The sequence below is a fragment of the Hemiscyllium ocellatum genome, chromosome 22 (assembly GCF_020745735.1).
Source record: "Hemiscyllium ocellatum isolate sHemOce1 chromosome 22, sHemOce1.pat.X.cur, whole genome shotgun sequence".
In the NCBI taxonomy this organism is placed as follows: domain Eukaryota; kingdom Metazoa; phylum Chordata; class Chondrichthyes; order Orectolobiformes; family Hemiscylliidae; genus Hemiscyllium; species Hemiscyllium ocellatum.
In genome coordinates this window covers 1,640,353-1,665,938 of record NC_083422.1, presented here as the reverse complement: position 1 = coordinate 1,665,938, position 25,586 = coordinate 1,640,353, and the positions used below count along the sequence as shown (strand labels likewise).

Here is a 25,586-nt window from a genome sequence, read left to right as displayed (position 1 = left end):
CGGAGACAAGGATCAGACAGGGCTCTAGTAAGTTACAAGGTAGCCAGGAAGGAACTGAAGAATGGACTTGGGAGAGCTAGAAGGGGACTTGAAAAAGCTTTAGTGGGCAGGATTAAGGAAACCCCCAAGGCGTTCTACACTTACATGAGGAACAAGAGGATGGCCAGAGTGAGGGCAGGACTAATCAGGGATGGTGGAGGGAACTTGAGCCCGGAGTCAGAATAGTTAGAGGACACTCTTAATGAATACTTTGCTTCAGTACTTACTAGTGAGAAGGACCTTGTCGTTTGTGAGGAATATGTGAAACAGGCTGATATGCTCAAACAGGTTGATGTTAAGAAGGACGATGTGCTTGAAATTTTTAAAAACAAGAGGATAGATAAGTCCCCTAGGCCAGTCGGGGTATACTCAAGGTTAATACAGGAAGCAAGGGAAGAGATTATTGTGTAGAAAGTGAGGTCTGCAGATGCTGGAGATCAGAGCTGAAAATGTGTTGCTGGTTAAAGCGCAGCAAGTCAGGCAGCATCCAAGGAACAGGAAATTCGACGTTTCGGGCATAAGCCCTATTGTGCCTTTAAGAGATAGAATTTGTGATTACTTGGAAAACCATAGTTTGATTAGATATAGTCTTATTAAATTCCTTGAGAATGTGACAAAACACATTGATGAAGATGGAGCAGTGGATGTAGTGTACATGGATTTTAACAAGGCATTTGATAAGGTTCCCCATGGTAGGCTCCTTTAGAAAGTAAGGAAGCATGGAGTACAAGGAGATTTGTCTGGTTACAAAATTGGCTGGCCCATAGAATACAGAGGGTGGTAGTAGATGGAAAGTATTCAGCCTGGAGCTCAGTGACCAGTGATATTCTGCAGGGATCGGTTCTGGGGTCTCTGCTGTTTGTGATTTTTATAAATGACTTGAATTAGGAAGTGGAAGGGTGAATTAGTAAGTTTGCTAATGACACAAAAGTTAGTGAAGTAATGGATCATGTAAAGGGCTGTCTTAGGTTGCAATGGGACATTGACAGGAGGCAGAACAGGGTGAAAAATGGTAGATGGAATTCAACCTGGAAAAGTTTGAAATGATTCATTTTGGAAGATTGAATTTGAAAGCAGATTACAAGATTAAATTAAAATTAAAATTAAATTTTAAAAATTCTTGGCAGTATGGAGAAACAGAGGGATCTTAGGGTCCATGTCAATAGATCTCTCAAAGTTGCCACCCATGTGGGATCAGGTTATTAAGAAGGCATATGGTGTTTTGATTTTCATTACCAGTGGGATTGAGTTTAAGAGCCGTAAGGTTGTGCTGCAGCCCTGTAGAGCCCTGGTTAGACCACACTTGGAATATTGTGTTCAATTCTGGTTGCCTTATTATAGGAAGAATGTGAATGTTTTAGAGAGGGTGCAGAGGAGATTTACCAGGATGCTGCCTGGACTGGAGAGCATGTCTTATGAAGAAAGGTTGAGGGAGCTAGGGCTTTTCTCATTGGAGTGAAGAAGGATGAGAGGCGACTTGATAGAAGTGTACAAAATGATAAGAGGCATTGATACAGCGATGAGTAAGAGATTTTTTTCCTGGGGTGGAAATTGCTATCATGAGCAGGCATAATTTTAAGGTGAGTGGAGGAAAGTTTAGGAGAGATGTCAGAAGTTGGTTCTTTACACAGAGACACAGTTGGGTGCCCTGTGGTCCAACCCTCCATGCCAACCGAATATCCCAACCTAATCTAGTCCCACTTGCCAGAACCCAGCTCATATCCCTATAAACCCTTCCTATTCATATAACCATCCAGATGCCTTTTAAATGTTGCAATTGTACCAGCCTCCACTACTTCCTCTGGCAGATCATTCCCTACACGCACCACCCTATGTGTGAAAATGCTGTCTCTTAGGTCCCTTTTATATTATCTTTCCTCTCTGACCCTAAAAATATGCTCTCTCATTCTGGATTCCCCCGTCCTAGGGAAAAGACCTTGTCTATTTATTCTATCCATACCCTTCATGATTTTATAAACCTCTATAAGATCACTCCTCAACCTCCAACCCTCCAGGGAAAACAGCCCTAGTCTATTCAACTTCTCCCTATAGCTCAAATCCTCCAACCCTGGCAAAATCCTTGTAAATCTTTTCTGAACCCTTTCAAGTTTCACAACATCCTTCCGAGGGAAGGAGACCAGAATTGCACACAATATTCCAAAAGTGGCCTAACCAATTCCTGTACAGCTGCAACACGACTTCCCCAGTGATGAGTGCATGGAATGCACTGCCAGCAGTGGCAGTACAGTCAAATACATTAGGGACGTTCAAGCAACTCTTGGATAGGCACATGGATGATAGTAAAATGAAGGGTATGTAGGTTAGTTTGATTTTAGAATAAGATAACAGATCAGCACAACATTAAGGGCCAAATGTCCTGTACTGTGCTGTACTGTTCTATGTTCTATGTCCTCGTGATCCTGTGGGAAAAGGAGTGTGTGGATCCTGTTGCGTGGTTCCCTGAGCAGACTGTCAAAGTCATGTGGCAGAATGCCTCATCACCTGAGTTTCCTAACAAGCACCAAGACATAACTTGGCTGGTAGTGAGAAGGGCACTGCCCATCAGATCCTTCATGTATGCCTGGACTCTGTTCCACCGCATGTTGCCCTCAATGTGACTTTGGTGGGGGGTGTAGTCTGGGTGGCATGTGAGACTGTCATACATCTCCTTTGCAAAGTAGGTCTACAGAGAATTACCATGGTTTACGTCAAGGTTCATCCCAAGCCGCTCAGCAATGCAGAACTCTGTGCCCTACAATCTATTCCCCAGGACGCACACTGAGACAAATGTCAACTGCACCTGGTCGACCATCAATTTGGTGACAGACTCTCTTTGGTCTGCCCAAAACTTGTTGGTCTTCCACAACAAGGAGTTGGCCCTGACTGAGTATTGCAGACTGGCAACTTCCAAGGTCCAGGGCTATGTGCAGGGAGATGCACTAGAATTAGAATTATTGTCGCAAATATTCACGAGTACAGTGAAAAGTTTACAAGTTGCCACTTACAGTACCATCTTTGTTATAAAGTTACCTTGGTACAGATTCTTGAGTACAAATTCTTAGGAAACATAATTAGAAAAATAAAGAAATTAAAAGTTCAGCATTACAGATGTTCACATCTAATAAATAACAAATTAGAAAATAAAGAAATAAAAAATTCAGAATAACAGTCCTTCCGTGATAGTATAATTTTAAAAAGGATGAAATTTTTAAAAAAGAGATTTTGAGACAAAGTCAGTCTCAGCCCATTTTCACAGCTCTCGGCTTAAGGACCCAACCACTCCCCATTGGAAACCTGGGCCCGACCCACCGTAATGCCAAAAACACATCACATGGAATCATAGACTCACTGAACCCACCAACAGGAGACACAATTTGATGCCAAAGCTGCCATGGGGAACGTCCATCATCTAAGGTGCCAAAGTATAATGAGGGTCCATTCAGTTCTCAGATCCCCATCCTTAGTTGCCTCAAACTGTATGTCAATATTTTTCCTGCATGAGTTAAAAATGTGTCATTTATGTTTCGCTTTCCTCTCTACAAACATTGTGCAAACGGCTTGAAAACACTTTGTATGTACTTATAGCAATTTTTAAAGAAATTTATAGCAACTTTTAAAAAAAAAGAGGGAGAAGAACACCTATACAAGGTATTCGCCAAAAACGGATACCCCGCAATTTCATCAACAGATGCCTAAGGGAAAGACAACAGAATAAGGACATGCCACAACCAAAAGGACTAGCCACACTACCATACATCAAGAACATTTCTGAACTGACAGCCAGACTACTACGACCACTAGGACTCATAACAGCACACAAACCAACAGTCACTCTCAGACAACAACTCACCAGGACGAAGGACCTGTTACCCAGCATGAGCAAAACCAACATAGTGTACAAAATCCCATGCAAGGACTGCACAAACACTACATAGGACAAACAGGAAGACAGCTAACGATTCGTATCCATGAACACCAACTAGCCATGAAACGACACGACCAGCTATCCTTAGTAGCCACACACGCAGATGACAAGCAACATGAGTTTGACTGGGACAACACTACTATTATAGGACAAGCCAAACAGAGAACAGCCAGGGAATTCCTAGAGGCATGGCACTCATCCACAGATTCTATCAACAAACATATCGACCTGGACCCAATATACCGGCCACTGCAGCGGACAGCTGGAACTGACAACCGGAAGCGGCAGAGACAAACCACTATAAATGCCAGAGGAAACATCACAGAAGCGCTTCACAGGAGGCTCCCAAGCACTGAGGATGTCACCTAGATAGGGGACGAAACATCTGCAACACAAATTCGCAGCTCAGCGAACAGAACCACAACAACGAGCACCCGAGCTACAAATCTTCTCACAAACTTTAAAGATTAAAGTATATTTTTACAACAAAAAATATGTCTACATGGAATTCAATAAGGCTTTTGACAAAGTATCATTTGGCAGACTGGTTCAGAAGCTACGTGCTTATGGGAGTGAGGGCATTTTATGGTATATTTTCCCAAGTCATATTAGGGGAAAGGGTCAGTTCACACAAGGACAAAGAAAGGAATTTATGCGTGGAGCCAGAGAAAGTGGATGAGATCCTTAAAGGGTACTTAACATCAGTATTCACCAAGGAGAATGTCATGGATGACAGTAAAGATTAGGAAGGGTTATGTTGATATTCTGAGGCACATCAATATTAATGTGGCTAAGTCCCCAGGTCCTATGGGGATCGATCCTAGGATACTGAAGAATGAAATGGAGAAGATTACTGGGGCCTCAACAGAGATATTTGTATCCTCATTAGTGACAGGCGAGGTCCAGGAAGACTAGACCATAGCCAATGCTGTTTCAGAAAGGCAACAAAGATAATCTGAGAAATTCTAGGCCGGTGAGTCTTACATCAGTGGTAGGGAAATTATTGGAGAAGATTCTGAGGAACAGGATTTGCTGTTATTTGGAAAAGAATAGACTTACTTTGGCTAGTCAGCTTGGCTTTAGGCGGAAGAAACCTTGACTCAGAAATTTGATAAAGATCTTTGAGGAACGATGAGCTTGATTAATGGGCAAAGGACACTGGGTGTTGTCTACACAGATCTTACTAAAACATTTAACAAGGTCCTCATGGTAGGTTGATCCAGAAGATTAAATTACATGGAATCCAGGTTGATTTGGATTCAAAGCTAAAAATGTGTTGCTAGAAAAACGCAGCAGGTCAGGCAGCATCCAAGGAGCAGGAGATTCGACAGTTCGGGCATAAGCCCTTCTTCAGGAAACTGATTTGGATTCAAAACTGGCTTGACCATAGAAGACAGAGGGTAGTTGTGCAGGGGTATTTTTCCAACTGTAGGTCTACGACCCAGTGGTGTTCCGCAAGGATCAGTGCTGGGTCCTCCGTTGTTTGTATTTTATGTAAATGAATTGGATGAAAATGTACGTGATTTAATTAATATGTTTACGGGCAACATGAAAATTAGAGAAATTGTGGAGTGAGGATGATTACCAAAGGATACAGCAGGATATAGATCAGTTGGTAAGTGGGCAGAAAGGAATTTAACCTGGATAAGTGTGAGGTAATGTATTTTGGGAAGTCAAATGCAATAGTAAAGTAAATGGCAGGACTCTTAGGAGCATTGATATACAGAGGGATCTTGGGATGCAAGTCCATAGCTCCCTGGAAATGGCAAAACAAGGTGAATAATGTGATAAAGAAGGCAGATGGCATGCTTGCTTTCATTGGTTGGGGCACTATGTATAGAAGTTGGCAAGTCACATTACATCTGTCTAAGACATTAGTTGGGCCACATATTGTGTGTGATTCTGCTCACCATATTATAGGAAGGAAGTGGAGGCCTTGGAGAGATTGCAAAACAGGTTTACCAGGATGTTGCCTGAATTGGAGTGTATTAGCTATAAGGACGGGTTGGACAAACTTGGATTGTTTTCATTAGAGCATCAGAGGCTGAGAGACATCGTGATAGAAGTATATAAAAATCGTGAGAGGTGTGGATAGGGTGGACAGTCAGAGTATTTTTCCCAGAGTGGAAATGTCAAATACTAGGGGCATAGGTTTAAGGCGGAGAGGAGGGATCGAAGTTTAAAGAAGATGTGAGAGGCAAGTTTGTTTTACACAGAATGTAATAGATGCCTGAAACATGCTGCTGGGGAGATGGTAGAAGCAGATATGACAGCAATGTTGATTTGGACAGACACATGAACAGGCAGAGTAAGTCAACTATGAAGTGGGACTGGGGTTTGAACAGAGAAGTCTGAGGGGAACCTGTATGAAATGTATAAAATTATGAATATAGGCCAGAAAAAGATTAATATTTCTCTACTGTGGACAGATTAGATTTCTTCAGATCAAAGTTCCAGATTGGGGAGTCTGTGTCATCAGGTGCACACAACTTAAGAATCAGTGTATCTGTGATAAGAACAGAAAGGTCTGGAAACTTCAGGTAGCATCTATTGAGTGAAATAGAAATAATTCTTTAGAATTCCTACATGGTGAAACAGGCCCTTTGGCTCCACAAGTCCACATTGACCCTCTGCAGAGTAACTCGCCCAGAACCATTCCCCTACCCTATATTTACCCCTGACTAATAATCTACACTATGGGCAATTTAGCATGGCCAATTCACCTAACCTGCACATCTTTTGGAGGTGGGAGGAAACCAGAGCACCCTGAGGAAGCCCACACAGACACAGGGAGAACGTGCAAACTTCACATAGTCGCTATAGGCTGGAATCAAACCCGGGTCCTTGGCACTGTGAGATAGCAGTGCTAACCACTGAGCCACCATGCTGTCCTGTGTTCAACTATCTTTCATCAAACCACCAGAGCTATGAATCATGGCAAAGGAGATATTTCTGGTTTAACATGCCAGTATGTAGAACCAAATGTAACACTTCACAGCAAAATGATTTCACCTTTATGAAATTATTCACATTGCAGTGAGATTGAAGTAGGTGATTAGATTAGGACTGCATCATGATTTTAGAAATTCTAATTATCAGCAGAGCAGATTTAGCCAATAATAATCCCTATTCATGTTACCTACTTATCTGTTGGCAATATTTCAGGCTTCTCCTGGCTATGTCCAATAAAGAAAAGCAAGAGAAATCCAGGCAGCCAGTGCTGAAGTGATGTTGCAGACTAAAATACCCTGTTTTGATGACTCTTGCTGCCATGTTTAAAAGGTTGATGATTCTAGAGGCATTTTGCTGGTTAGTGAGGAGAGGAAACTGAGGAGTAGGGTGCCAAATGGTTAAGGGGACAGTGGTGTAGGTATGGTGCCATGCATTAAAATGTGCCAGTTGTCTGAAGGAGGTCATTGGTAATTCTCGGGACATTCATAGTGGGGCAGTCAGTGACATTAATACCATTAAATATCTGAAGAAGATGAACAAATGCTCTCTCCTGTTGAAATTGTGTATTGCCTGGCACTTATCTGGTGCAAATGTAAATTGCTATTTACCAGCTCAAGCTTAGATATTGTCCAGATTTTGCTTAATTTGGGCATAACCTGCTTCATCACCTGAGGAGTTACTACTTTTGTTGAGCTTTGTGCAATCATCAGTGACCATCCCCACTTCTGACACTAAGATGGAAGGAAGGTCACTGATGAAGCAACTGAAGATAGTTGGGCTGAGGGCACTACCTTGTGGTGGCTCTTGTGATTTAGGGCAGTGTCCCTATTCCTGAGGCAGGAGGCCAATGTTCATTGCCCATCTATTCCAGAAGTGTGTAATAACATCGCCCAACATGATGATTGGATAATATCTACTCCAAAGAACTCTACATAGAGATGTTCTGGAGCTGAGATAACTGTATTAAATATGATTCCAATCAGTGGAAAGATTTCTCTCGATTCCCATTGACTTTGAAATTCCCGGAGCTCCTTGATGCCATACTCAACAATAATAGCTTTCTTTGTTCCTTTACCAAACAAACATGCCAAAGCGCTTCAACATAGATTGAAACTGGGCCTCATAAGGAGATACGAGGTCAGATGCCCAAAAGCTTGATCAAATGGTTAGAACATAGAACAGTACAACACTGTACAGACCCTTTGGCCCATGATGTTGTGCTGAGTATTTATCTTAATCTAAGATCAACCTAACCTACACACCCCTCAATTTATTGGCATCCATGTGCTTGTCCAGCAGTCACTTAAATGTCCCTAATGTCTCTACTAGAGTCACTACTACCACTGCTGGCTGTGCATTCCACGCACGTACCACTCTCTGCATAAAGAACCTACCTCTGATATCTCCCCTCTGCCTTCCTACAATTACCTTAAGATTATGACCCCTCTTGACAGTCATTTCTGCCCTGGGGAAAAGTCTTTGGCTATCTACTCTATCTGTGCCTCTCATTACCTTGTACACCTCTATCAAGTCAACTCTCTTCCTTCTCTCCAGAATGGACAGCCCTAGCTCATTCAAGCTCTCTTCATAAGACAAGCCCTGCAATCCAGGCAGCATCCTGGTAAATCTCCTCTGCACCCTCTCTAAAGCATCTACATCCTTCCTATAATGAGGTGACCAGAACTGGACACAATATTCCAAGTGTGATCTAACCAGGGTTTTAGTGAGCTGCAGCAAAGCCTCATGGCTCTTAAACTCAATCCCCCTGTTAATGAAAGCCAAAACACCAAACACCTTCTTAACAACCCTATCAACTTGGATGGCAACTTTGAGGAATCTCTGTACATGGACCCCCAAGATCCCACTCCACACTGTCAAGAATCCTATCTTTAGCCCTGCTTTCAACGTTCAAATTCAACCTTCCAAAATGAATCACTTTGCATTTATCCAGGTTGAACTCTATCTGCCATATCTCAGCCCAGCTCTGCATCCTGTCAATGTCTTGTTATAGCTTGCAACAGCCCTCAACACTATCTACAACACCACCGACCTTTGTGTCATCAGCAAACGTACTAACCACCCTTCCACTTCTTCATCCAAATCATTTATAAAAACTACAAAGAGTAGAGGCCTAAGAATAGATCTCTGGGGGACACCACTGGCCACTGACTTCCAGGCAGAACACTTTCCATCCACTACCACTCACTGCCTTCTTTCGGACAACCAACTCTGTATCCAGACAGCCAAATTTCCCCGTATCCCATACCTCCTAACTTTCTGGATGAGCCTATCATGGGGAATCTTATCAAATGCCTTAATGAAATCCATATACACCATATCCACTGCTCAACCTTCGTCAACTTACCTTGTCACATCCTCAAAGGACCCAATAAGGCTTCTGAGGCATGACCTGTCCCTCACAAAGCAATGCTGACTATCTTTAATCAAACAATGTTCCTCCAAATAGTTATAAATCCTATCTCTCAGAATCCTTTCCAGTACCTTGCTTACCATAGACGTAAGACTAACTGGTCTGTAATTCCCAGGGATTTCCCTATTCCCTTTCTTGAACAGAGGAATAATATTCACCTCCCTCCAATCATCTGGTACTACTCCCGTGGAGAGTGAGGGTGCAGCAGTCATTCCTGTTGTAACCTTGGAAATATCTGATCTGGCCCTGGGGACATATCTATCTTAAGTTCCCAGCACATCCACTTTCTTAATACCAATCTGTTTAAACCTATTAACTACTGTCAACAAGGTCCCTCTCTCTCGTGAATACTGAGGCAAAATAAAGTCATTTAGGGCCTTCCCTACCTCTTCAGACTCCAGGCACAAGTTCCCTCCACTACCCTCTCTTGGATCATTCTCTTACTCCTCACGTAAGTATAGAATGCCTTTGGGTTTTTCCTAATCCTTTCTGCCAAAACTTTTTTGTGCTCAATCCTAACTCTCCTCAGTCCATTTTTGAGTTATTTTCTAGCTACCCTGTAATCCTCTAAAGCTGTGTCAGATTCTTGCTTCCTCAAGTAAGCATCCTTCATTCTTTTGACGAGGAGCTCCTCTGCTCTTGTCATCTAAGACTCCTTCCCCTTACCATTCCTTGTCTGTCTCAGTGGGACCAAGTTATCCAACACTTGCAACAGTTATTCCTTAAACAGCCTCCACATTTCTGTTGTGCACTTCCTGTAGAACAGCTGTTCCCAATTTGTACTCCACAGCTCCTGCCTAATAGCTGTATAATTTCCTCTGCCCCAATTAAATACCTTCCCATACTCTCTGTTCCTATTCCTCTCCATGGTGAGACAATTGTAGTCACTGTCACCAAAATGCTCTCCCACCAAGAGATCTGACACCTGGCCTGGCTCATTGTCTAGCACCAAATCCAATGTTTTAATTATTCTTAGAGGAAGGAAGAGAGTTGGAGAGGAAGATGAAATGGAGAGAATGCCATAGCTTAGTGACTAGATGACTGAATTATTGTCCCCAATGGTGGAGTGAATTCAAATCTAGGATGTTCCAAAAGCCAGAATTGAGGGTTGTAGGCTAGAGAGAAATGCAGAGATGGGAAGGATCGAGTCTATGACAGGGACAGATTTAAAACAAGGATGAGAATCTGAAGACTTGAGCTTATGTCTAGGAGTCAATGCAAGGCCGAAAGCATAATGGGTGAGAGGAAGACAAGATTTGCTGTAGGTTACAACATGGGCTGCGGAGTTTGAATGAGCTCAAGTTTATGGAGGATAGAATATTAGAGATCAATTAGGGATGAGTTGGAAGAGTTGATTCTGAAGATAATGAGTTCAGGAGCTGGTTGGACCTAACAGAACCCAAATAATTGGGTCATTCAGCAATCTTTTGTTAAGCTTGTTCCCACTGAAAATGGCAGATTCCATCACTTTGCTGATGATCAAGAGTAGACAAATAAAACAGTAGCTGATGTCACTGGATGCACCCTACATGTTGTGAACAAGATTCCACACTATTGGGCAGCTGCCAGTGTTGTAACTGTACTGGAACAGCTTGGCTACTGGAACGATAAGTTCTGTATCTCACGTCTTCAGTACTATTACCGGAACATTGTTATGGCCTGTAGACTTTGCAATCCAATAATACCAACTACTGCTTCATTCATCTACTCTTGATCATTAACAAAGTGGGCGGCACGGTGGCACAGTGGTTAGCACTGCTGCCTCACAGCGCCTGTAGACCCGGGTTCAATTCCCGACTCAGGCGACTGACTGTGTGGAGTTTGCACGTTCTCCCCGTGTCTGCGTGGGTTTCCTCCGGGTGCTCCGGTTTCCTCCCACAGTCCAAAGATGTGCGGGTCAGGTGAATTGGCCAAGCTAAATTGCCCGTAGTGTTAGGTAAGGGGTAAATGTAGGGGTATGGGTGGGTTGCGCTTCGGCGGGTCGGTGTGGACTTGTTGGGCCGAAGGGCCTGTTTCCACACTGTAAGTCTAATCTAAAAAGTGCTGGAATCCAGTGTCTCCAACCACTTCTTGATATTATGTGAAGTGAATCAAATTGGCTGAAGGTTGGTAACTGTGGTGCTGGAGATCACTAGAGGAGACCAAGATGGATCATCTATATGATTGAAGATGGTGACAAATGCTTCAGCCTTATCTTTTGCACTAATGCACTAGACTTTCCCATTATTGAGGATGGGGATATTTGCGGAACATCCTCCTTCAGTGAATGATTGGACAGTCCACCACCATGTACAACTGGATTAGCAGGACTGCAGGCTTTAACTCCAATTGTTAAATGTAGAATTGCTTTGCTCTGTCTTTCATTTGGGGCTTGTGGTGCTTGACACACAAGTAGTCCTGTTTTGTAGCTTTAGCATGTTGATAACTCCTTTCTAGGTTCATGCTCTTGGCATACCCTCCTGCACTCTCTACTGGTAATGATTGAATGGGTGATATAGAGTAATACAGCATGCAAACAGGCCCTTCAGCCAGGCATGAGGTTGCAGATTGTGTTGGAGTGCAATTCTGCTGCTGGAAATGGCCCACAGTGCCTCATGGATGCTCAGTTTAGATCTGATTGAAGTCTTTCCCATTTAGCACTGTAATTGTGCCGTACAACCTGACAGGACCTATTATTAACATGAAGATGGCACTTTTAATCCAGAAGGATTGTGCAGAGATCACTCTTACCAAAACTGGCATGGACAGATGCATCTACCACTGGTAGCTTGAGAGGATGTGCGTGTTTCTCTCTTGTTAGTTATTTCACCACCTTTTGTTCACCAGCTATGTCTGTGAGGAATCAACTGGCTCAGTTAGCAGTGGTGTTAACAATCTACCTTTGATGATAGATATTGAAGTCTCCATCAATACATTCTCCACCCTTGCTCACCTCAGAACTTCCTCCAAGAGATATTCAACACGGAGAAGCATGGATTTATTACCCAGGTGTTGGAGTCTGTATATTGTAATGAGCAAGAAGTTTCCTTGCCCATGTTTGACCTGACACCATTGGGCATCATGGAGTGCAAAGTCAATGTTGAGGATTCCCAGGGCACTGTGTACCACTGCCCTGTCACCTCTGTGCACTTGCAATAGTTAGGCATTTAAGGCTCTTGGCCAAGTGTTGGGAAATGGGATTAGAAAAGCTCAGTGGTTGTTTATGACTAGCATTCTGTCTCCCCGATTAGAGGAGACCACATTGACAGCAATGGATGCAGCAAAGTAAGTGGGTGGTTGCGCAGGAAAATCTCTACCAGACTTGAAATGATCCTTTAGGGCCTTGGACAGAGGTGAGAGGGCAACATCTCTGGGACACACGCACAAACCAACCCCACTGCCATGTGGCCAACCACTTTAACCACCCCTTCAACTCCCCCAAGGACATATAGGTCCTGGGCCTCCTCCACTGACAAGTCAAAGCCACCCAACAACTGGAGGAAGAACATCTCATTTTCTGTCTCGGGACCCTCCAACCATATTGCATTAACATCGACTTCACCAGTTTCCCAATCTCCCCTCCCCCCAAACTCATTCCAGATCCAACCCTGCAACTCGGCACCACTCTCTTGACTTGTTCGTGTTCCTTCCCACCTATCTGCTCCAACCTCCCCACTGACCTATTATAATTACCTTCTACCTGCATCTTGCCTTCCCACAGCCCCACCCTCACCCCCATATTTATCTCTCAGTCCCCTTCCCCCTCCCCATTTCTGATGAAGGGCCAATACCTGAAACATCAACTCTCCTGCTCCTGTCTGACCTGCCGTGCTTTTCCAGTGCCATACTTTTAAACTCAAAGGCAGTACGGGAATAACAAAACGTTCTGTCCTTTCAAACAACACTCACATTCCATTAAAAAAATTCAAATTTATTAATTTATATCTCTCTGGCTATTGAGCGTTAGTAACAATAATATTATACCCAGACCTGCAACACATGCATGTCCCACTAGAGATCCAATGGACAATCACAATACTACAATCTACATCTCAGTATGACCCTGCAATGCGACTAGGATGGGAGCTGAGAGCATTGAAGTCAGACCTTATGAAGGATATGATACAAAACAAAACGCAGCAAGGGAAGCAATAGGCAGTCTATAGTTTTTTTTCTATAAACTGAAAACATGTTAGATGGACTGTATTTCCATTTTGCAATACCTGATCCATCAGGAGTTGACTGTACACATGTAGGCAACATCTTCAGACTGGAAGAGTTGGGGGAGACCAAGCCCTTCAGCATCTCAGCTTTGAACTGAACCATGATGTCTTCGATCTGGTCTTTATTGAGTTGCATGTTGAAAAGGAAACGATTTACCTGGGACATCAAGGAAGTTAAGTTTAGAAATTAGCGACAGACATTAGAGCAAGACATTGGAATTACAGAAAGAGAGAGACAGAATCTAAAACAGTAAAATAAAAGCAGGGCAAATGAACATACCAGCAATGAAGTAGGTAGCTGGTTTAATTGAAGTCTGTACCTACTATAAAGCATACTCATCTAAATCTAAGCAGAGCGATTGGTGTGAAGAGAACGGCGACAAACGAAAAAAGGTAATAATCTTGGTTATTACCTCATTCATGAGCAAATTGGCTAAGGAAAATAGATTTGGGAAATTAGTACATGATTCACAGACTTACATTTTATATGTTTTACATTTACTAACTTTCCAAAATTCCTTTGATTCGAGGAAGGTTACATTAGAATGGAAATTAGTAAATTTAACTCCCTTATTCAAAAAGATGTCAAAACAGGAAATGACAGGCCAGTTTTCTTTTTCGTTCAGAGGATATGGGTGTCATTGTCCATCCCTAGAGGTTAGTTGAGAATTCACCACATTGTTGTGGGTCTGCAGTCCCATGTAGACCAGACCACAAAAGAAGAACAGTTTCCTTTCCTAAAGGACATATGTGAACCAATGGAATTTCCCAACAATCAACAAAGACTTTGTTAAAGTTTTAATTCCACATGTTTATGAAATTTAAATTCCACCATCTGTCATCCAGGATTTAAGCCCAATCTCCAGAATATTACCTGCCTTTACAGAGTAACAGTCTAGCAATAATACCATCACCTCCCCAACTTAACAGTGATCATAAGGAAATGGCAGAAGTTGTAATTAAAGGCATAATTGTTGTTTTGTGTCCCACAGTTAATGTATCAGTATGCCTTTCAAAGACATGCTCATAATATTGGGTATAATGGTCTCAGATTCCACCTTTACTTTGGCAACATGAAGCATGACAAGCTATTCTACTCTTTATCACTGAATAGCTTAATGTTAGCCCAGGTATAAATATGCCTGTGAATATAATATTTGTATATATTAATGAATTGTAATAAAGATCTGTTGGATCTTTCAATGCTATGTTACCCATTTCTTGATTTTTATGCTATGACCTGATTCCCCTCAAGTTATAGACTGCATTACAGTGACGACATGGTGAACAGGTCTCTGAAAGATATTTTGACAAGCTGACTGTTGAGACACAAGTGTTTACAATGTTTACAATGTGGCAATTACATTGTTGGAGTATATCCCTGGAGGTTAATTTGCACTTATACTTGCATTTGCAAATAACGGAAAGTGATGAGGCATTGTATAGAAATGATGAAACACTGAAAATAAGGGCAGGAATAGGCAATTCATCCCATCATTCTGCCATTCAACATTACCATTGCTGACCATGTATCGCAGTGTCAAAATCCAGCTCCCCCCACACTCTTTGATGCTTGAAATCTCAAGGATATTTTCTTCAATATATACAGTAACGTAAGTGAGAGAGAAATTCCACAGGTTCATCACCCTCAGAGAGAAAAGATTTCTCTTCATCTCAATCAGAAATGGTCTACTGCAGATCTGGAGTACCTGTGTTCTGCAATTTCGGCCCTTGCTGTTTTGGTGTATAAATTATAACATTTAAATATTTAAATGTTGGAGGGTTGATTGGTGAATTCATAGTTGATATAAAAATTAGTGGGGTGGTAAGTAGTGAGGAGGATAGCCTTAGATTACAGGAGGATATAGATGGGCTGACCAATGGCAAATGGAATTCAAACTGGATGAGTATGAGGTGATCCACTTGAGCAGGATAACAAGACAAGTGAACACTGCATGAACCATAGGATCCTGGGAAGCACTAAGGATCAGAGGAACCTTGGTGTGTGTATAAGACAGGTGGATAAAATAGTTAAGAAGGTATATGTATATATTAGTCAAGGCATAGAACGTAAGAGTAGAGAGGTTATGCTGAAAGTGTACAAAACATTGTTCAGGCCACAGCTAGAGTATTGTGTGCAGTTCGGGAATCCGCATTCTAGCAGAGACGTGAAAGCATTGAAGATGGTGATATTTACCACGATTTTGCCTGGGTTGGAGAGTTTAAGTTATGAGAAGAGATTGGACAGGCAGGGATTATTCTCCTCAGAGCATTGAAATGGGACATGACTGAGATGCATAAAATTACACAGGGCATAGATTGGGGAGACAGGAAAGAAAATGTCCCCCTTGGTGGAGGAATCAATGACTGGTGGCAGATTTAAGGGAAGGGGTAAAAGGTTTAGAGGAGATGTGAGGAAAAAATTTTCATCCAGGTGATGATGGGAACTCACTGGCTGGGAAGGTGGTAGTAGCTGAAAGTGCAGGAAAAACCCAGTTGTTCTGGCAACATCTGTGGAGAGAAAAGAGTGTCTACATTTTGGAGCCAGTGGGCCCCCATCAGGACTGCAAGTTCAACTGCAACTCCGGTTCTGACAAGTTGAATTTTGCATTGATTTCATCTTTCACTAACAATGGCATCCTAGTTCCTCTTCCTTTTTGCCTTGCCTTCCTAAAGATTGAATCACTCAGTATTGGCCATCGTATCATACCTGTCCACAATTATTGACTGTTAATTTGTCTGTGAATGCTCTGTGAATTCAGATAGAGGCTGGAATCTATGTAAAGGCCTGAATGATGTGAGAAATTATTCACCACATCTTTTACCAAGACGAGTTTCTCACAAGGTAGCAGTGAGTTACTGGATAACAACCTTATTACACCTCACCTCATTAATGTGCAATATCTATCCTGCTAACCACCATGAGTAAACAGGTGCCAGGAATTCTCTAGTAATAAGGATGTTGTGAAACTTGAAAAGGTTCAGAAAAGATTTACAAGGATTTTGGCAGGGTTGTAGGATTTGAGCTATAGGGAGAGGTTGAATAGGCTGGGGCTGTTTTCCCTGAAGCGTTGGAGACTGAGGGGTGACTTTATAGAGGTTTATAAAATCATGAGGGACGTGGATAGGATAAATAAACCAAGTTTTTTCCCTGTGGTGGGGGAGTCCAGAACTAGAGGGCATAGGTTTAGGGTGAGAGGGAAAAGATATAAAAGAGACCTAAGGGGCAACTTTTTCACGTAGAGGGTGGTACGTGTATGGAATGAGCTGCCAGAGGAAGTTGTGGATGCCGGTACAATTACAACATTTACGAGGCATTTGGATGGGTATATGAATAGGAAGGGTTTGGAGAGATACGAGCCAGATGCTGCCAGGTGGGATTAGATTGGGTTGGGATATCTGGTCGGCACGGATGATTTGGACGATCTGTTTTTGTGCTGTACATCTCATGACTCTATGACTATAAATCAGAACAGGGACCTGATGACTTTAGTTCATGGCTACCTAAGAGAAACCTCCTTTTTGGATACCACATAAAAACATCTCAGAGCATCAGTTATACTCACCCATCGTCCACAGAGACCTAATATTCAGTTCAGTGAGGGGTTGGGTGGGGAGAGGGGTGTGTGGTTTGAGTGGGGTGCTGTCAGTCATGGAATGCCAGTATTGTCAGTCACAACCTGAGTCCAGGGGCTTGGCAATGATCATTATCATTGGTGGTCCCTTGTAGACGAGGATGATTCTCTTCCACTCTCAGTGTGAATCCATAGACGACTGTACATTCCTGATGGAGGGCTTATGACTCCCCTGCTCCTTGGATGTTGCCTGACCTGTTGTGCTTTTCCAGTGCCGCACTTTTCGATTCTGACTCTCCAGCATTTGTAATCCTCACTTTCTCCTGCACAGACTGATGTGGCTACCACAGACTGTGGTGGTTATGGGAAGGGGTGGGTGGGGCATTGTGTGGCTGCGCTCTCTTTTCACTGTTTTCGCTTGGCTTCCGTTTTTTCCGAACAGTGAGTCTTGAGGTGCTCAACGTCTTCCAGAATGCTCCTCTTCCACCTTGAACAGTCTTGGGCCAGCGTCTGTGGGAATGCTGCACCTCTCCAGTGAAGCCTTGAGGATCCGGCTGAAGTGCTTCCTCTGTTCACCTGGGGCTTGCCTGACGTTTTGGAGTTGGGAGTCGAGCACCTGCTTGAGGACTTCTGTATTGATCATGAGGCAACATGCAATGCACTGCAAAGTATCCGTGCTTAGTTCAAATATTGGGCAAAGGTAGTTTATACCATGCTATTGCTCCTTGCAAACTGACATTGGCATCAAAGTGATGCTGAACTTAGCAGCAAAGAGTTAAAAAGGTGAGCCATAAGTTGTATCACCCGCAAGGGAGATGTGGGAGGTAGAGAACACTTGCCCATCATCCGCCATATAAGTGTTAAGACGGGTTTTACTGAATGTTAATGAGAATCTTTGCAGTTGATGAGGCTTTGGGATAGGAAGGATTTGGAGTACAGCAGATATTCCCCTTTTGATGTACCAGTGTTGGTTCCTCAGCCTTTACAAGTTGCTGCACTTGCTGAGGTTGAAGCTGAATGAATGATTGAGACAAAGCCCTGGTTATTTCCCTGTGTGGAGGGACTGTGCTCAACCCTCACCTGCAGTGACTCTTCATAGACCTGACTGACTCCATTTGTTCCCAATGGAGGTCGTTTCCACCCAGAGTGATAGGCTGTGCTGGCTGCTGGGATCCTGCTCACTGCCACTGCTTTCCTAGTATTGGATGGCAGCAAGTATAGGAGGGCCCACGGCCAATGGCGAGCCCAGCAACAGCAAGGTCCTGCAGAGGCTGAGGAGTACCCAGCTCAGGGAGAGATCCCAGGTCCTTCAGGATGAATGGAATCTGTAGGAGGAACAGAGCTTTTCAGCTTGGACTACTTCTCGGGGATGAGTGAGGTGCATTGTCGAAACAGGCTCCCTATGTCCCAGGACACTGTGGGGGAAATGTGCCGGATATTGGAATGGGGACCTGACTCCTAGGAGTGGGAGGCTATCCTTTCCCAGTGCTTGTGAAGCTCACTGCTGCTCCGAACATCTGTGACTGGCTGCTTCCAGACAGCGATGAGTGCCCTATATGGGATTGCTTGGTCATCAACCCATCAGTACAGCGACTGATGCCACCTCTACAAGTTCACACTAGTCATTCCATGACAGGGTCAGTGCTGCAGCCTGGGTGATTAGATTCAGGCTTCTCCCCAGGATGCCATCATCTGTGCACTGAGAGGGCTGGATCACCACGCTGCAGAATTCATCAACAGGAAGGGGATCCATTCTATAATGCCCATGTGATCTGTGATTACTGTTATCACTTCCTGGAGGGGTGTGCCCACTATCCTGGCAGCTACCATGACTTTTACATCCTGGAGCACTCTTTGAGGGTTCAGGGATTTTACAAGAAATCATTACTGGGGGAATGCCCACTGTCACGAGGATGCAATTGTGCAATTGTTGCGAAACACAGCTACAACACTGTCCATGCCTCAGCCAGGACTGTCCTGGGGGAGAGAACGGGGGCAGCTGCAGATGTGGTTCCACTGGGGTGGGGGGAGAATGTGTGTGAAGTTGGAACGGAGGATTTATTCCACACAGAGCATGCCACACTATCCTGGTGTCCTGTGCTTTACACAAATGGAGCTGAAAATTAAGTGATGTGCTCAATGCTGAGGACCTATAGGAATGGGACAGTTGTGAGGAGAAAGCTGAGGGAATTGAGCTGAAGGAAGCTCCTGTGACAGAGTTCAGCTACACTGGGCACGACAAGGCAGACAGAAGCTGACTGACACCCGGTTCCTGTAGTGAGTGCAGCAGACAATGATCAAATGTGAGATAGTCACTTGGTCACCGTCATGATGTCTACATGTAGTTTGCATTGGGGGGGTTTGGGAGGTGGTGAGCTGCAGCTTTTATTCAGTTTGTTTGCGTTCACATTTTCTGCCTGTAAAAGAATCTCACTTTGGAACAGCAGCATGTGGCTCAGTGGTTAGCACTGCTGCCTCACAGCGCCAGGGACCTGGTTCAACCCCAGCCTCGGGCAGTTGTCTGTGTGAAGTTTGTGCATTCTCCCCGTGTCTGCGTGGGTTTCCTCCGGGTGCTCTGATTCCCTCTCACAATCCAAAGCTGTGCAGATTAGGTGAATTGACTGTGATAAATTGCCCAAAATGTTCAGGGATTTGTTGGCCAGGTGCATTTGTTAGGGGTAAATAGTGGATGGGTCTGGGTGGGTTACTTTTAGGAGGGGTTGGTTTGGGCTGAAGGGCCTGTTTCTACACAGTAGGATTCTATAGAACTGTCTGAATATCTGTACATGATGTTCCCTTACTGGATAATGACAAGATGAAGATTTACAGTAGGCATTGGGGACAGACAGAACAGTGATGCCTTGGAGGATGGTTAGACTGAGTGTTTGATGTGGAGAAGCTGGTGATGGACAGAGGTGGATAACGTTAAAAATCACACAACACCAGGTTATAGTCCAACAGGTTTATTTGGAAGTACTAGCTTTCAGAGCGCTGCTCCTTCATCGAGTAATTAGTGGGACAGGATCTTAAGACACAGAATTTATAGCAAAATATCAGCGCTTCACGTAATTAAAATGATATATTGAACAAATTTAGATTGCTGTTAAGTCTTTCATCTTTTAGAATTGGTTGCAGGTTTCTGTTCATTAATTTGTAAACCCCATAACTTCTTTTAAGTCACATTCTTGTGATAACAAGGTTTTATAAAAAAGGTGACATCTCAGCTCAGACAATGAATTAAAGATGTGATGTTCGAATCTGTCTGTATCCCAATCTTGATTCAGATTGGTTCCATTTTCAAAGTATGAATTTATAAAATGTAGTCTGGATTGACTGCTCGCAGATTGTGTGCTTTTAGCACAAAATAGAATGTATCTGCAAATACAATAGTTAAGACCAGGGAAACTGTGCCACCTGGTGGTTAAACAATGACAAGGCTGAGAGAATGAGCATGTACAGTGGAGGAGTGTCAGTCCTGTTGGCGATGTGCACAGGGTGCCATTACATTGCCAGTAAGGAGCAACTCCAGATTGTCCGGGTGCATAACAGACTCTTAAAGATGGTACCAGCACCAGGGACACCAGTCTTTTGGTTCCTATCCAGTGAGTGACGAGCTAGTCCAGTAATAGCAAGTGTTGGAATGGGGCTAGAATTAGTCGAAAGGGTGCCATTGAGACGGGTAGATGTTAATGCAAGTCAGGTCTCTTGCAGCAAGAGACCTTGCTAGTTCTCATAGAGAGAAACTCCACAAAATTGACACGTAGCTAAAAAAAGTATAATTATCGCATAAAATCTTTAGACTTGACTTGTTGATATTTTTACACTTCTCTCTTTCCACTTTGGCACTATTTGCTGCTAGACCTTGTATCCTATACTTTCCACGTCTCCCTTCTACTTTTCTATCTCTCATGATATGCATCAGAATCGTGAACTAGAAATTGCTGGAGAAACTCAGCAGGTCTGGCAGTATCTGTGGAGAGACAGACAGACAGACAGAATTGATATTTTGAGCTTAACATGACGCTACCTCTGAACTTCCAATGACGAGTGATATTGGCCTGGAAACATTAACTCTGTTTCTCCCTCCGCAGATACTGTCAGACCTACTGAGTTTCTCCAGAACTTGATATTTTTATTTCAGATTTTAAAATGTTTATTTCAGGTAAGGCTATTGGTTGACATTCGTCACATTTATGTCAGAAGGGGCTAATGAAGAGGAGATACTACAGGGAGAGTAGAAAATGTCAGCAGGAAGTATCTTTGGGCCCTTTATCTGTGTTGTAAGTCTCTGGGATTCTGACTCTGACTCTGTGACACATTTTTTTCTATGCATACCCAGTATGTGATGAGGTTGGCTGTTCACTTTCTTATACCTCAATGTATATGCCAAATTATTTCGAGTTTCCAACATTTTGGAGATGGCACGGTGGCTCAGTGGTTAGTACTGCTGCCTCATTGCCAGGGACCCGAGTTCGATTCCAGCACTGGGAGACTGTCTGTGTGGAGTTTGAACATTCTCTAATGTGCAAAGTGGAGGTCGTTTCCATAGGTTGGAAAAGGAAATGAAAATATGATGCCCAGAAAACAGAGTAAAGAGTACAGAAAATGGTCTTGGAAGCAAGCATAGTATTTGGAAAAAGTCACAGACTGGCAAAAGATTTCTCATCCAAGAAGGCAGAATCGTGTGATTGTACTGTAGTCCAAATTAAGATGGACGGGCAAATGGATGTCACAGTTTAACAAACGGAAGGACCAGGGAATTGGCTGGGAATTTCAACAGTAGAAGATTATCATATGATCGTGATGTTTTATGGTTACTAACAAATCTAAAGCTAAATTATTCAAGGATGCCAAAGAGTCACAGATTCCCTACAGTGTGGAAACTGGCCATTCAGCACAACAATCCTCCGAAGAGTATCACACCCAGACCCATTCCCCTATCCTTATTGCTCTACATTTCCCCTGACTCATGCACCGAGCCTAAATATCCCTATACACTATGGATAATTTAGCATGGCCAATTCACCAAACCTGCACTCGGAGGAAACCCATGCAGACACGGGGAGAATGTGCAAACTCCACACAGACAGTTGCCCGAGGCTGAAATTGAACCCGGGTTCCTGGTGCTGTGAGGCAGCAGTGCTAACCACTGAGCCACCATGCCACCCCCAAAATGTTGAAAACTCAAAATAATTTGGTGTATACATTGAGGTATAAGAAAGGGAACAGCCAGTCTTATCACACAATGGGGATGCAGAGAAAAGGTGTCACAGAGTCATAGAGATTTACAGCACCGATAAAGGCCCTTCAGTAAATTGTATCTGTGCCATTCAAAAACAAGACTTATTCCAATCCCATTTTCCAGTACTTGGCCTAAAGCCTTACAGGCCTCATGCACATCAAAGTACTTCTTAAATGTTGTGAGGGCTTCTGGCTCTACCACCTTTACAGGCAGTGATGTCTAAATTCTCACCACCCTCTGGGTGAAAACATTGTTCCTCACATCTCCACCAAACTCTGCTCCTTATCTTAATTCTATTCACACTGTCCCATTTCTCTTCATAACTGGCAACATCCTGGTAAATCTCTCCTTCCCTAATGCCACACATCCCTCCTATAATAAGGATTCCAGAACTGCACATGATACTCTAGCTGTGGCCTAACCAATGTTCCAACATAACCTTCCCTGCTCTGAAATTCAATACCTCAGCTATTCAAGGCAAGTATACAATATGTCTTCTTCACAACTTTATCTACTCAACGCACTGCTTTAAGGGACTGATGGACATGCACGCCAAGGTCCTTCTGATCCTCAGTGCTTCCCAGGGTCCCACAGTTCATCACGTTTTCCTTCACCATGTTTGCCCTGTTCAAGTGCATTACCTCACACTTATCCAGATTGAATTCCATTTACCATTGATCAGCTCATCTGACCAGCCCATCTATATCCTCGTGTAATCTGAGGCTATCCTCCTTACTATTTACCTCCCCAATAATTTATATTTCATCTGCAAATTTACTGACCAGACCTCCTACATATTCAAGTCTAAATCATCTATATGAAATACAAACATCAAGAGCCCCAAACACTAAGCATTGAGATGCTGTTGAATTCCACTGGACACAGACTTTCACAGACACAAAAACAGCCCTCATCCATCACCTTCTGCTTTGTGCCACTCAGCCAATTGTGGATCTAATTTGTTCTGGCTCAAGGTCTCTTACCTTTGCTATCAAACTCCCGTGTAGGAACTCACCAAGAGCCTTCCTGAATTCCATGAAGACAACATCAAACACATTGCTCTCATCTATGCACATGACCATCTCTTTGAAAAATCCAATCAAGTTAGTCTGTCATGGCCTCTCCATAACAAAACCACACTGACTATTCTAGATTCATCCCTGCCTCTCCAAGTGCAGAATAATTTTGTCCCTTAGAATTATTTCCAATTGTTGTCCCACTAACAATGTTAGACTGACTGGCCTGCAGTTTCCCGGTTTATCCCTTGCTCTCTTCTTGAATAACGGTACCATATTGACCATCCTCCAATCCACTCCTGTGGCCAGACAGGAATTGAAAATTATTGTGATGGTAATTTCTGTAATTCTATCATAGTCCTTCTCCCTGATTTCTACACCCACATCATCTCTCTCACTAGTGCACATTGACACAAAGCATTCATTTAGAACCTTACCTATGTTCTCTGGTATCACACACAAATTATCAGTTAGAATTCCACACTTCCCTTACCATCCCTGTTCCCTTGCATTTCCCATGGCTAATCCACCTAGCCTGCACATCGCTGGAATCTATAGGCAATTAACCATTGCCAATTCATCTAACCTGCATGTCTTTGGATTGTGGGAGGAAAATACACTATTATACTTCTCTACAATTAGCCTTTTATTTCTCTCAGAGTGTTAGGAGCATGACAGCACACTCCCAGCATTGTACCTCAGGGAGAAGATTGACCCTGCTAGTGTAAAGGTATTGTTGGAAAGCAAAGAAATTTCTAAATGAAAATGGGTTGACATGGAAAAGTGTTGTTTTAAGAATTCTTTAATCTTTAATTGCTTTGTAATTAGTTCTATGTGAGAAAAATAGCTTTTTTTAAGAAAGAACTGGGAATATGGGACCTATTAATGGCAAGTTGTAGAATAACGTGCATCATCAAGGAAACACAAAGACATATTATTTTGATTAGTTCTGTAAAGATTGTCACAAGATTTTTGATTTAACAGATTTTTTTTCTGTTCTTTAAGGTGCGGTTAATCACAGTGCAAAAGCATCACACGGTAAACTTTTGCTTTAAATTCTATGTCTTACAATCTTATAATCCACAACCACCTGAAAAAGAAGCAGTGCTCTGAAAGCTAGTGCTTCCAAATAAACCTGTTGGACTATAACATTGTGTTGTGTGATTTCTAACTTTGTACACCCCAGTCCAACACCGGCATCTCCACATCAATCTTGTTAAAGTCTTTATGTAAGAGAAATACGTAGTAACTATCAATTGCTTTGAATCACAGAATCCTTCCAATGTAGAAGCAGGCCATTAGGTCTGTTGAGTCCACACCGACCCTCTGAAGAGCATTCCACCCAGACCCACCTCCCCAGTCTATCCCCGTAACCCTGCATTATCCATGGCCAATCCACCTAGACTGCACATCCATGGACACTATGGGCAATTTCACAGACAAAAAAAACTTCAGATGTCAGAATCCAAGGTCATCAAGCAGGAGGCTGGAAGAACACAGCAAACCAAGCAGCATCAGGAAGTGGATAAGTCAACGTTTTGAATTAACCCTTCTTCAGGCCCTGAAGAAGAATTACACCCAATAGTATGGACAATTTAGCATGGTCATCCTACTAATCTACCCATTTTTGGACTTTGGGAAGAAACCAAAGTCTTTGGGAGGAAACCCACACCAAAATGAGAGAGAATGTGCTAACTCCACACAGTCACCGGAGGGTGGAATTGAACCCAGGTCCTTAGTGCTGTGAAGCAGCAGTGTTTAAGAACTCCCTCTTCAAAGTAAAAAGGTATTTGTGTTCTGGTTATAATCTCATCAAGTGGGCTTGGAATCTACTCACACTCAGCACCTCCAACATCTTAGGGTAATTCAGCAATAAATAACTCTTTCCCGTGTCACCTACATCTTTTAGAACAAATAAAACCACCTGAGCTCTTCATATCTCCCTTACCTTTATCGCCTGATCATCACGGATTTTCGACAAATAAAAAGCCAAAAGATGTACTGCAAACATTTTGCAAAGTGTTTCGGCCTCTTCAGTTCTGAGGGGGAAAAGAAATGTTTTCATAACATCAGTCAATTTAATTCAGTCAATTTCACAGGATTTTCTGAGATACCAAGGTATACAGTCCCATTAATCTTGCTTCATTGAGCTCTAAGCCTAGTTCTACCCTCTGCAGTCATCAGTGAGGACTCTCAGCATCAAC

The 25,586-nt window shown here is 43.0% G+C and overlaps 1 protein-coding gene across 1 annotated transcript in view; it reads right to left on the bottom strand.

Moving 5' to 3' along the window:
- Positions 1 to 23,448, bottom strand: part of LOC132826113 (hexokinase-1-like) — a 145,166-nt gene extending 121,718 nt beyond the window's left edge. The window contains exons 1-2 of the mRNA XM_060841763.1: positions 23,350 to 23,448; positions 13,550 to 13,706 (exon numbers count right to left, since the gene is read on the bottom strand). Of these exons, the coding sequence (XP_060697746.1) occupies positions 13,550 to 13,706; positions 23,350 to 23,448 (256 nt within the window). The remainder of the gene's footprint in view (positions 1 to 13,549; positions 13,707 to 23,349) is intronic.
- Between the last annotated feature and the right edge of the window lie 2,138 nt (positions 23,449 to 25,586).